At 38.4% G+C, this 12,805-nt stretch overlaps 1 protein-coding gene across 1 annotated transcript; it reads left to right on the top strand.

Annotated features, from left to right (window-relative positions):
* The first annotated feature begins 2,759 nt into the window (after positions 1-2,759).
* Positions 2,760-12,716, top strand: LOC116256079 (aconitate hydratase, cytoplasmic). The gene is made up of 20 exons (XM_031632242.2): positions 2,760-3,343; positions 3,493-3,597; positions 3,954-4,114; positions 4,212-4,304; positions 4,515-4,700; positions 4,800-4,961; positions 6,851-6,995; positions 7,088-7,230; positions 7,331-7,387; positions 7,481-7,560; positions 7,647-7,722; positions 8,538-8,723; positions 8,900-8,967; positions 9,073-9,191; positions 9,296-9,417; positions 10,101-10,199; positions 10,276-10,755; positions 11,394-11,492; positions 11,588-11,830; positions 12,323-12,716. Exons 1-20 carry the CDS (start codon positions 3,031-3,033, stop codon positions 12,395-12,397), a joined length of 3,012 nt encoding a protein of 1,003 aa, XP_031488102.1. The 5' UTR covers positions 2,760-3,030; the 3' UTR covers positions 12,398-12,716.
* The last annotated feature ends 89 nt before the right edge of the window (positions 12,717-12,805 follow it).

The following is a 12,805-nucleotide window of genomic DNA, read 5'->3' as shown; positions in this document are numbered from 1 at the left end:
TGGCATTGAGAGGACCACCTACAGAAGAAAAGAAAAAAAATAGATTCCTTTTCTTTTCAGCAGGAACACTCGTTATCATAAGAAGAACGTTATATATGTTACATTGATTTTAGTTTTTTTTATTCTTCACTGATATGGATCCTTGATAACTTGAAGCCTTGAAGAATAGCAGGTGAAAATGGGGAAAAAATGTGGTTAGATGTAGGAATGATAAATATGTCTAGAAATAGGTTTTCTTTTGTTGTGTACCAAACAAGATAAGTTGCATTATTTTCACTAAATTAATAACCCATTTCCTTGAAGAATTTTGGCAAGTGACTCGAGGATGTCAGGTACCTAAGTAGATATAGCATGTTATATAATAAGTTAGAAAACATATAAAAATGTATAATTTATTAAGTACTTGCTTGATGGATCATTCTTTTCATTTATAATGATATAAAAAAGCAAAAAGAATCTCTCCTTCAGATGGGTAGGGGAAGAGAGGAACTAAGGTCCTACGCCATTCCACATATTCCACCTTATTTTTTACTTGCCACTATCTCTATTCTATTCTTTGTGAAACATTTCATGCTTAGTCTTCTTACGTTTGTCCAGGAGCATTGATTTTGTGAAAAGTGGACCTGTCCGGATCCGATCCGTCTGCAATCATGAGCAAACCCAAAAAGGAAAAAAACACATCGAGATATAAGAACCGCTAAAACTTTTTCTTAGTAATGGGTAATCAGCCAATCAATGCCACACTCTATATATATATATATATATATATATATATATATATATATATATATATAATTTTCATGAAATAACTTAAATAGAGCATGCTTTATATTGTATTAATGTTCATAAACATGTTTATGCTTTGTTTAAAATGATTTTAACAATAATTTAAGGGGTCTGCTTTTTGTCTCAGACCCAAGTAGTATCAGACACACAAATTCTTATTTATATATATATATATAATTTTGCAAAAACGGTCGCCTTCTTCATCTGTGTTTGTGACGGCAACAGTTCTGGTAAAACTTTAGAGCATATTTTAAAATAGATGGCATCCCAAGTTGGTCTAATCCAAATTATTCTCAATACAAGTATACAACCCGCAAACCCACAAAAACTCAAGTACTAAATGTATGTATATTTTGTTTATTTATCGGCGGTGGATGCCAATTTTAGTTGGTCACTGACTTCTCAACGAATTAGTTTGCAGCAAGTAAGTATACCATTCTTTTATTCATGAAGCTTTAATTTGAAGTTTTGAACTGTCGATGAAGCGTGGATTTAATTATCTTCAGGAGTAACAATGAATTCTACTTGAATCATGTGATACGTGAGCTAAATGCATGCGGCGAATTAATGTTTTTAACGGTTGACGTGACCCGATCTGTTCTTCTGAACAAGAACGTGCCCAACACGTTCCGACCCGATTGTTTCAATCTGGATCCCAGCTTTGGAACTTGAATAGTACTGGAGCAAAAACAAACGCCAAATAGGAAAAAGAAGAAAGTATTGGGTTTTGGGTAGCCAGATCTGGATTTTGATTTAGCTGTTTCAAATCTGAATCTGGGTGCCCTCGACTCAAACCGCACTTAACAATATGCCTAGTTCCTCTTGGATCCGATAGAGACAAAAACATGAAATGTGTCCAAGTTAAGTGAGCCGGATTCAAATCTCCCACTACTTTTTCCATCTGATAGTAAAAAGCGAAGAATTTGACCAAACAGGTTAAACTTACATATATATGTTACATTATATCTCTCTTGAATCTAGCAAGGAAAATTCAGAACTGAAAATAAAAATTGGACCAGGTCTGGTACCCGGTCCGATCAACGGAAGGACAAGAAAGTGAGAAACTGCGAATCGAAACCCTAAAAATATCTGGCATGATTTGGAGAAAAGTCCAGGGTCCGAACAAAAGCTCTTCTCCGCATTGACCGCCGTCGCCGCCCGTCGTCGGTCCCCAACTCGTGCACGCAAGGCCCCGGTGAATCCACATTCCCCCACTCTTCCTCCCTCCTTCATGTGCCATCAACTCATTGCTTTTGCCCAAGAAACAAGTTCCCTGGCAAAGTTTTTCTTTGCGTGCTGTAAAAGATGTTTTCTCAGGCAAAATTGAGCTTTCTTCTGTAAGCCATGGCAGTCGATTTCCTTAGAGCTTTCGGCTTTGTATTTGGCGCGAAAGATGTAGATTTATCATTTATCATCTTTCTAATTTAGGCCAAATTTAAACCAACTTCCCGAAATGCTTTGTATTAAAGAAAAACAGAGAGAGTGTTTAAGGCCTTTTCATATCCCAAAAAGAAGCTTTAGAACGTCTTGCATGGAAAGCTCATCCCACAAACCCTGAATCTGGGGACACCGCAGAAAAGGAATCCTTTTTTATCGGGAGACTCGATTAGTTCACTGTAGCGCAGAAAAAGAAGGGCTCAGAAAGTTTTTGCGTCGGGAAAAGCCATTTCCTTTTTCTCACGAATCTCCACTCATTCCATTTACTTGATTGGTGTATGAAGGAGACGAAACTTTCCACTGACCGCGCCAGAATGAACTATCGAGGCTTGCTTTTCCCATTTACTGTTTGGTGGAAGGATTTATTTTCTCAAGAGCGCGTAAAAATCCTCCCACGAACTTGGGAGTAATTTTTTTCTTCCCCGAATGGAAGAAAGTCCAGAAAGTCATTCCACGAATTTGGGGTTTTCGACCATTTTCCTGGAAATGGAGAGAAAAGGGCGCGAGGAAAAATCTGAAGAGAGAGAGAGAGTGGCGACGTCTTTAAATATCAATGTGTCATCCCTCTCCTTCTTGCGTTTGCCCACTCTCTGTCCATCCTCCCTCCCCCGCGCCCTTCCAAATAAACGAAAACCGATTTCGCGTCCTGCCGACTTCTCGATCCCAGTTCCTGATTTCTTCGTCGATTTCGCTTTCTCCTCTCTCGCGGTCCTTCCGCCAAAATCGAGAACAAAGTCAGGATCCCGGGAACTCTCGCTGTGATTGCGTATTCCACTGTCTTGGATCCTCCTGTTAGCGGGTGTCGTCATGTACGTAACCGGCTCTGCTGGACTCATTCGAGCGTCTAGGGTGCCGTCCCTCGGCGGCTTCACTAGAGCTCTTATCTCTCCCACGTCGTCGACGTCTTCATTGTCTTCGTCGTCATCGCGGTTGCTTAGCTATTCCGCCTCGCGGAGCGGGCTATTTAACTCGATCAGAGCGGCGTCGCCGATTAGTGGGGGCTGGATACGGGGGTTTTCTCGGTACGGTCTCGATTGGAGGTCGCCGGTGAGTCTTCGCGCGCAGATCAGGAGCTCGACGGCCGTGATCGAGCGGTTCGAGAGAAAGATGGCCACCATGGGTAGGGAGGGAGATTCTCGTGCTTTTTCTTGTTGAATTTTCCCTCCGGTTTTCTTGGAGGAAATTTCTTTCTGGGTTTTGGAGAAATTTAGAAAGGTGAAATTGACCATTTTTGTTTCTCGTTTCTTTTGATGTGTTCGAATTCTTTAGCTTCCGAGAATGCGTTCAAGGGAATTCTGACCAGTCTGCCGAAGCCCGGAGGCGGTGAATTCGGGAAATTCTACAGTTTGCCAGCTCTCAATGATCCCAGGATTGGTGCGTTTCTTCTTTTTTAGTGGGTTTTATGAAATAATCTTGCTAAATTTTGAGTGTTAAAATTGATGAATCCTGTTAGTATCTCACAATTAAAATAGCCCAATTAGTTGGTGCCGTGTGTTGCTTTTTCGGGTTGCATGGTGTTGAATTTGGTCCACGATGTCGCTTTAATTCTATTTCGAATGGCCTTCGTTTCTTGGACTGAATTTTACTGTTTGCTGCAATCAGCTTGATGAATCGATAATATAACGACACACCCATTTCATTCTTAATGCCGTTATCCACTATCATAAACTTATGAAGGGATCACTGTGTTCTTATTGTATAATCCTTTTTTTGGTTGTTTGTGTTTGCAGATAGGCTCCCATACTCGATCAGGATTCTCCTTGAGTCTGCAATCCGTAATTGTGATGAATTTCAGGTGAAAAAAGCCGATGTCGAGAAGATCATTGATTGGGAGAATACTTCGCCGAAGCAGGTCGAGATCCCATTTAAGCCTGCTCGTGTCCTGTTGCAGGTAGGAGTCGCTAAGAATAACTTCATGTGGGTGGCATTTTCGTTTATCCTTCTTCCTTCAGCAGAGAGATTGACTGTTACTCTTTTCTTCCTTTCAGGATTTCACTGGTGTACCAGCTGTGGTTGACCTTGCTTGTATGCGAGACGCCATGAACAAGCTTGGAAGTGACTCCGACAAGATCAATCCTTTGGTATGGCTTTGACTCTGATGTGACTTGCCAAAGTTATTTTACTTCCTTCTGCTTCATAGTATCTGCTAAGAAGTATCAGTTCGGCACTTTATGAAACCATCAAGTACCATTCTGTTTCTGGTTCTTTCGTACTCACACGTTCATATAATAAAGGAAAATTGCAGTGATCTTGATGATTAAGTTTGATTATGATTTATGTCATGGATGCAGGTGCCAGTGGACCTTGTCATTGATCACTCTGTCCAGGTTGACTTGGCCAGATCAGAAAATGCCGTGAAGGCAAATATGGAACTTGAGTTCCAGAGAAACAAAGAAAGGTTTGGTTTTCTTAAATGGGGATCAAATGCTTTCCGTAACATGCTTGTTGTTCCTCCTGGTTCTGGTATTGTTCACCAGGTAAAATAGTTCACGTAGCTTTCTCTTTTGGAATGCACAATTCTGTTTTGCTGATTCACCATTGCTTGCCTAACCAATTTTATGGTTGTGAACTTTTAGGTCAACTTGGAATACTTGGGAAGAGTTGTATTCAATAACAACGGTATTCTTTACCCTGATAGTGTTGTCGGTACTGATTCCCACACAACTATGATTGATGGACTGGGTGTTGCTGGCTGGGGAGTTGGTGGAATCGAAGCAGAGGCTGCCATGCTTGGACAGGTAAGAAATTGAATATATTTCAAATCTCTCTCTCTCTCTCTCTCTTTCTCTGTTTTATATAGTATACTTATACATAGGAACATTGGTTATATCCAGACCACTTATGGTCAGGTACAAAGCTAGATTCCTTGAAGTAAATTGTCGAAATACTTTCATGCAATTTAACCATATGGATGTGATCTTAAAAATGATTTAGTAGAAAAGCATATATCGAGTCTTTTTTTCCCCTTGGTTTAAGTGTGATTTTCTGTCATAAAAAATTAACAGGTCTTATAATATTAAAATTTTGGTAATAAAATAATTCAATAATTTTTATAAAACAACTTGAATTGAGGCATGTTTTATGCTAAATTGGTATTCATAAACATGTTAGCATGTTTATGTCTTGTTTAACTTTTAAAATATCTTTTAAATTTTAATAAGAATTCCCATATATATTCAATTATATATATGTATTTTGGGTGTGTACATGTTTGTTGCATTGACACAAGCCTGTCTACATGTATAGGCTATTGAGCTTGTAGCAACTAGATATAATCTGACAAAAACGTCATTACAGTCAAATTGTTTTTGTGGATGTGCGTGTGGATGTGTGTATCTATTAATAAGCTTTGTTTGCATTGAATTATTGATACGTGTGGTGATGCTAAGACATGTTCATGTTTGAGATCTATCAAAAACACTTCACTCGAGTTAAAATTGATTTTTATTGCTAATATTTCTTTTGATTAGTTAGAAACAAGGAGATGGAGAAATACGATGATCTTATCTTTATGGCCATGTTTGCCAGTGTGTTGGTTTTACTTAATATTCTTTTCCCTTCTTCTTTTGTTACAACTGATTTGTCTTGTTGAAATTTGTTTACCTTCATTTCTTTTGTTTTATGGAACAAATCAAGTTCGTTTTCATCAAATACTTATTAATTATTATTATTTTGACATGACATCATATTTTGTTTCTTCCATGAGTCCAATCCATCACGAAGCAAAAGAACTTTTGTTTACTTATTGTATTTATCTGTACTGCTGGTTAATTCCTGCACCGCTATGTATTCTGCTGCCATGTTGCACACTAGAATAGGCTTAGAATGATCTCTTGACTACTTTAAAGTGAAACAGTTCCACTCTCTTGAACCTATTCCATGGCCCTGTCAACCTTGCCACTTTAGCTAGTCCCAAGCTCTTGTACATTATGCTTATTTTGGCTAAAATATCAGACTTTGTGCTCATGTACAACTGGATGTCAACTTCTATCTAGTAGGATTCATAAATGCACAATCTACTTGAAAGGCCCAAGTGCCATACACCTGGATCCCTAAGTTGAGGCTGTTGATATGTGGATGAAGCAAACTAATAAGATGAGCTACTGAACTGTCACTATTTTTGAGGAAAGAAAGAAGGGGCAAATACTAGGTCATCTCTCTTTCAATGGGATTTCTGGAACAATAGACTTGTGCAGTCTTTTTGTGATCGGAAAAGATGATCTCAATATTTGTTCTTGTTGGCTCCTTTTCTTTTCTTTTTCCGTTAAAGTTCTGTCCGCTCTTGATGTGGGTGTGCAATGTTTTATTCTCCTATAAAATGCTTCACTCTTCCAGGCTGCAATCATAATATGTTGGAAACTCCAAATTTGTTTTGTCTAGTGATTGTCTGGGATGTTCTTTTCACTTTAAGTTCCGTTTAATGTTTTATATCCTCTTTTAGTCTTTTAGCATATTGCGATCTTTTTGAGATCCTTTGCTTATGTAACTTTAATTTTACTAGATGAATTGTTCATATAACTTGCACAGAACAATATTGCACAGGTTCTTGTTCTTAGAATCTTGTTTAAATACTTTGATTTGATTAATTTGTTTCTTTTCTTCTTTTCCTTTTTTTTTTGTTTTGCAGCCAATGAGTATGGTTTTGCCTGGTGTGGTTGGGTTCAAATTGTCTGGGAAATTGCACAATGGTGTAACAGCTACTGATTTGGTTTTAACTGTCACACAAATGTTGCGGAAGCATGGTGTTGTTGGGAAGTTTGTAGAGTTCTATGGTAATTTCAGTTTGATGACAAACTTAAAATTATAATTAATTAGTTTTGTGATGCCATGGTTTTATATCTTTAGTCATCTTTTATTTGTTCAGGTGAGGGCATGGGGGGACTGTCATTAGCTGATCGTGCCACTATAGCTAATATGTCACCTGAATATGGTGCAACCATGGGCTTCTTCCCTGTAGACCATGTCACTTTGCAATACCTCAAATTGACAGGAAGGAGTGATGAAACTGTTAGTAGTCCATTTCTTTCCTCTTGCTCCTTAAGAATGCCATTCACAAATAAATGGGCTTTTTTCATTCCATATTGCTTTTTATTTGATTTTACCACAGGTTTCAATGATAGAGGCCTACTTACGAGCAAACAAAATGTTCGTAGACTACAGTGAGGTAAGTTTAAAATTTAGGTTCACAGCATATTTCTTTAAGTAAAGAGTCTTTGTTTTGGTGCATGAACAGCTAAGTTCATTTTCTGAAATACAGCCTCAGCAAGAAAGAGTATACTCTTCTTACCTGGAATTAGACCTTGCAGATGTTCAACCATGTATTTCCGGCCCAAAGCGGTAATGTTGTGTTCCTATAATCAGTGTACATTTTTCTTTCTTTTTTTCTTCCTTTGGTTTTTGACTAAAATGTGATTCTTTCGCAGACCTCATGACCGTGTGCCACTGAAGGAAATGAAAGCAGATTGGCATTCTTGTTTGGATAACAAGGTTGGCTTTAAGGTGAGATGCTACCCCATTTACCTATATTGCCTTATATGAGATGATCAACTTGCGTGCTTGCATTAGGCTTGAGTGTTTTTTGAATATCTTCAGCTGACAGCTTTTTGACAAGCTTTAGGTTGCAAAATGTGCTCCAAACAATTGGGGCCGCACTTGTGGCAATTTGTTGTGGTAGTTCTGCTAACCAATTTCTTGATAGCTGCTGCTTCAATTCCACATTTTAACAGATGGAATTTTAGTAGGACCTGAAGTCGTGAGTTGGATTATTATTATTATTTTTTTGTCTATATTTGGGGCTGGGACAAATGCAGTTGTTCGATTGAATGTAGTGGGAAATGTTTAGTGGCTTTAAAGCATGTCAATTTGCTACTCTGCCTTTGTTGGTTTATGTAACTTACTTGAAACTTGATGTTGACAGCTTTGTCCTTCCTATTTATTTTTGGGTTTATGCTCTACTTGACTTTTATATTATTCATTGTTCACCTTGTGTAGACCTTTAGCTTGCATGAGTAGTATACCTCCACTTAGGAGTACCTAACTGGAGTTTGAATTGGCATGTTAATCTTTGGTTTCTCATAGTCTTTTTTTTTTTCATTTGAAAAAAAAAACCAGCATTCTCAGCTTATTCTGTTTCCTTGGATAGGTCAGCTTGAGTTGCAACCTCGGTTTAATTTTTGTTTTATAGTGTGAGGTCCATGTGCACTGAGACTGTTGGGTTCATTTTTAATTAAGACGAGGATGAGTAGCATATTTTGATATGCATAATGATGGTGGTTAGCTTAAGGTTCTGAATTTTCTCATGTTTAATTCAACAGGGATTTGATATTGCAAAGGAAGCACAAGGCAAAGTTGCAAAGTTCCAATTTCATGGGCAGCCTGCAGAGCTCAAGCATGGAAGCGTTGTAATAGCAGCTATCACTAGCTGCACAAACACCTCTAACCCAAGTGTTATGTTAGGTGCTGCACTTGTTGCGAAGAAAGCTTGTGAATTAGGTCTCGAGGTTAGTTGTTATGTCCATCTTTTGTGTTTTTTATTCGTTTGAGTGGTAGTGGTGTGTGGTCTCCTTTCTGAACTAGCAGTCTACTCTAGCCAAACTATATGATTTTTTTTATTATTTTTTGTTTCCATTCCTTAATTTTCTATAACCGGATTTTGTATCTTCTTTCTTATGAATAGGTTAAGCCATGGGTCAAGACAAGTCTTGCGCCAGGTTCTGGGGTTGTAACCAAATATTTGGAAAAGAGGTAATCTTGCAAACTGCAAAGAGAAGCCATACTTACTAGTTGAAGCAAAATTAACCGACAAACCTTTTACTAATATTTATTTGTCCCTGAAATTAATCTATCTAGTGGCCTGCAAAAGTACCTGAACCAGCAGGGGTTCCATATTGTTGGGTACGGTTGCACAACGTGTATTGGTAATTCTGGGGATCTGGATGAATCGGTAGCAGCAGCTATTTCAGATAATGGTAATAATTGCTTTTACCTCCTGAGAGTTACATAATTGGTTACTTGTTTGACAAGTTGTTCCATACATTTTGCTTATATGATGATTTCCATTTCCTTTTGTCAGACATTGTTGCTGCTGCTGTACTTTCTGGAAACAGGAATTTTGAGGGACGTGTTCATCCTTTGACTCGTGCAAATTACCTTGCTTCCCCTCCACTTGTTGTTGCATATGCCCTGGCTGGCACAGTAAGCAAGCTAGTTCCCTTATTTTATATTCTGCTTCTGTTTTTGTTTGGTTATAATTAAGCATTTTACTGCCTATAGTTAAACTCTAAAGTTTATGTGGAAATTTGTAGGCAATGCTGCATAATTGAGATACAGGCACATGTTAATATAAATTAATAAACACTAAATGTGTGCTCTCCGTATGCTATGTTGTGTGAAAATTGAAATTTTTATTTTTGCTTCCTTCATACTAATGAAATAACAGGCTTTTTCTAGGGACTAAGTTGTACGTCATCCTGAATATCTTTTTTAGATATTGATTGTGCTCAGCTGGGAACCAAATATTTCACCTCTTTTATTCTTTGTTGATGTGTGGTATTGCAGGCTGGCAGCGTGTCACCTAGCCCTTTCTTTTATTTCTTCAATAGGTTCTTTTTTTACTTGAAAAACAAGAAAGAATGGAAAACGCAGTCACCCTTTTAATAATACTTCAAGCTGGGGGCGTTAGTAATGGTTGAACTTGTAGTTCAGTCCTTGGGAATGAATAAGTCATCTAGTTGAAATAAATAAGTCTGAGAGCATGTCTTAACCACTACGATCTTTATAAGCTTGAAGTTGCATGGATATTCCCCTTGGACCTTTTGTGCTTTTTCTTGGTTGCTATTTTTAGAATCTTCTTCCTTGACCGTTAAAGTCCTTTGCAGGTTGACATTGATTTTGAAAAAGAACCAATTGGTACAGGGAAGGATGGAAAGAGTGTCTTCTTTAAGGATATCTGGCCTTCAACTGAAGAAGTTGCAGAGGTAGGGAGTGAACCACTCATGGGAATCTGCGATTGTTTGTTTCATTATTTTGTTTGACACGCTGATTCTTTTTCAGGTTGTGCAATCTTGTGTGCTACCAGACATGTTCAAGAGTACATATGAATCAATCACAAAGGGTAACCCAATGTGGAATGAGCTCTCTGTTCCAACAAGTAAACTCTACTCGTGGGATCCAAGTTCAACATACATTCATGAGCCACCATACTTCAAGAACATGACCATGGCACCTCCTGGACCTCATAGTGTGAAGGATGCCTACTGCTTATTGAACTTTGGTGACAGCATAACTACTGATCACATTTCACCAGCAGGTAGCATCCATAAGGACAGTCCTGCTGCAAAGTATCTCCTTGAACGTGGAGTTGACAGAAAAGATTTCAACTCATATGGTAGTCGTCGAGGAAATGATGAGGTGATGGCAAGGGGAACCTTTGCTAATATCCGTCTTGTGAACAAGCTTTTGAAAGGAGAAGTTGGGCCCAAGACAATCCATATTCCTACAGGGGAGAAACTTTATGTGTTTGATGCTGCCACGGTGAGGCTTTTGCATTAGCTTGTTCTATTTCCTTGTCAACTTCTTGTTTCAAGATTTACACTCATTTGTGGTTTTAGTCCGTTTCTGATCTTATTTTTCCTTAGCATCTCTCTGTTGAATATTGACTAGAATAATTGCATATTTCATATAATCATTTTTGGTGTCTCAGTTTCCTGGTTGTATGCATGAGATTTATGTTACTAAAAAATAAAAATGTATGCCACCTGCGGTTTTGTTCTTATGAGATACAGAAGTCCACTAAGCTGATCATCTAATTTTTGCAAAGCGTTGATCATCTAATTTTTGGAGAGCAGGTCAAGTTTAATCACCTCTTTCTTCTTAACGGATTTCAAATACCTGTTGGAGAGGGTAAATTTTATCTTTCTTATTCAAGAAATAAGCATAAGGGGAGATTACTTATTTTTAGTAAATTATTATAAAGATAATAATTTTTTAGAACCAAAGTGTGCATTAAAACAAGCTTGCGAAATAGCTAATAGCTTTAGCATTCTCCTAAGATTCATGTTTTTTTTCTTCTCCTTCACTAATAAGCTTGTCAGATGATCTTCTCTATCAATTTTCTATGCATAGTAATCAAAAGCTGCTATGACCTCGTGAAATTTATAAATTCTTTCCAGAGATACAAGGCTGATGGGCATGACACCATTGTCCTGGCTGGAGCTGAATATGGCAGTGGGAGTTCTCGGGATTGGGCTGCCAAGGGACCTATGTTGCTGGTTCGTTTGTTATTTTCCTGTATATGAAAAGAATTCTCACTTTTTTTTGCAGACTTGCAATAAACCAGTTATTTTTTTTATTTTTCCAAAATCAGGGTGTGAAGGCTGTTATCGCCAAGAGCTTTGAACGAATTCACCGCAGCAACTTGGTTGGAATGGGTATCGTTCCACTTTGCTTCAAGCCTGGTGAGGATGCAGATACCCTGGGTTTGACAGGCCATGAACGTTACACGATCAATCTTCCAGAAAAAATCAGTGAGATAAGGCCTGGTCAGGACATTACTGTGGTTACTGACAACGGCAAGTCTTTCACCTGCACAGTCCGCTTTGACACAGAGGTAACCTATCTCATCTGCTCAAGTTGGTATATTTGTCACAAAAAACTGTTCCTCGTTCTTGCCTTGCCTAAATAGATTACATGGTATGCTGAAAGGTTGTTCTACCATATTTTCTTCAGCTGGATCTGTTCAATTCTGAGGACAGTTACAGTTTTCGGTTTGAGTACTTAGAACACCTCGCCTGCCAATCAAAACACTGGACGGGCATCCATCAGTACTGTGGGACCCACCAATTTTCTGTGTCTTGATAAGGGGAGACATAGTTCTAACTTCTAAGTACTCAGTTTAAGTATTGTAACTGCCCTGGGGCTGGGAGTTCGTGGCTACCTGAGGCAACCTTGGCTGGCCACCTTTTCTATCTTGCAAAATTCACAGAACTGTGCTATGAAACATCTTATCCTCATAGTTGACTTATTTTTTGTAGAATTTTGTATGTGTGAAATAGAATTATACAATGTGCCGTTAATTGACATTTTAGCTGCTTCATTGTAGGTGGAGTTGGCCTATTTCAACCACGGAGGCATTCTTCCATTCGTCATCCGCAATCTGATTGACTCACAACAATGAGAGGGCCAACTTATATTGATCTGTCGGCTTCTGAATTTTTACATGCGAGAAAGCTATTTCTTGCATTTGAACTTGAATTTTGGCTGGGCGGTGTTGGCAAATGAGGTTCCTTCTCTTAAGGAGCAAACTGAATAAGAATTTCGGGCCCAGTCCTTTACAAGAAGAGGGATTGAAGTATGCAAGTGCGCACATTGCCTACGCACTGTAAATTAGCTTTTGTTTTTCAGTTCTTGAAACCCTGCGATCTTTTACGGCGGATGTGAATAATGCTGCATATTGCAAATTTTGTGAAATAAGTTATGGTTTCTTCCCGAACAAATTTGTTGGTACGCAATATGGACGTAGCTCTTGCAGAAACATCCTTGCCTCGTGTTCATTTTGAAGGGGAAGAGCTTGCAATATCACATG

Source organism: Nymphaea colorata, chromosome 1, assembly GCF_008831285.2.
Source record: "Nymphaea colorata isolate Beijing-Zhang1983 chromosome 1, ASM883128v2, whole genome shotgun sequence".
Classification (NCBI taxonomy): domain Eukaryota; kingdom Viridiplantae; phylum Streptophyta; class Magnoliopsida; order Nymphaeales; family Nymphaeaceae; genus Nymphaea; species Nymphaea colorata.
The sequence above is the reverse complement of the archived record's forward strand: the minus strand, read 5'-3'. Positions and strand labels throughout refer to the sequence as shown.

What these genes read in the sequence shown, in the direction of transcription:
- LOC116256079 (XM_031632242.2), top strand. Translation starts at nt 3,031, where the DNA reads ATGTACGTAACCGGCTCTGCTGGACTCATTCGAGCGTCTAGGGTGCCG. An exon ending in CCAAGGGACCTATGTTGCTG is followed by an intron (nt 11,493 to 11,587) that starts GTTCGTTTGTTA and finishes TTCCAAAATCAG; the next exon opens with GGTGTGAAGGCTGTTATCGC. An exon ending in CAGTCCGCTTTGACACAGAG is followed by an intron (nt 11,831 to 12,322) that starts GTAACCTATCTC and finishes GCTTCATTGTAG; the next exon opens with GTGGAGTTGGCCTATTTCAA.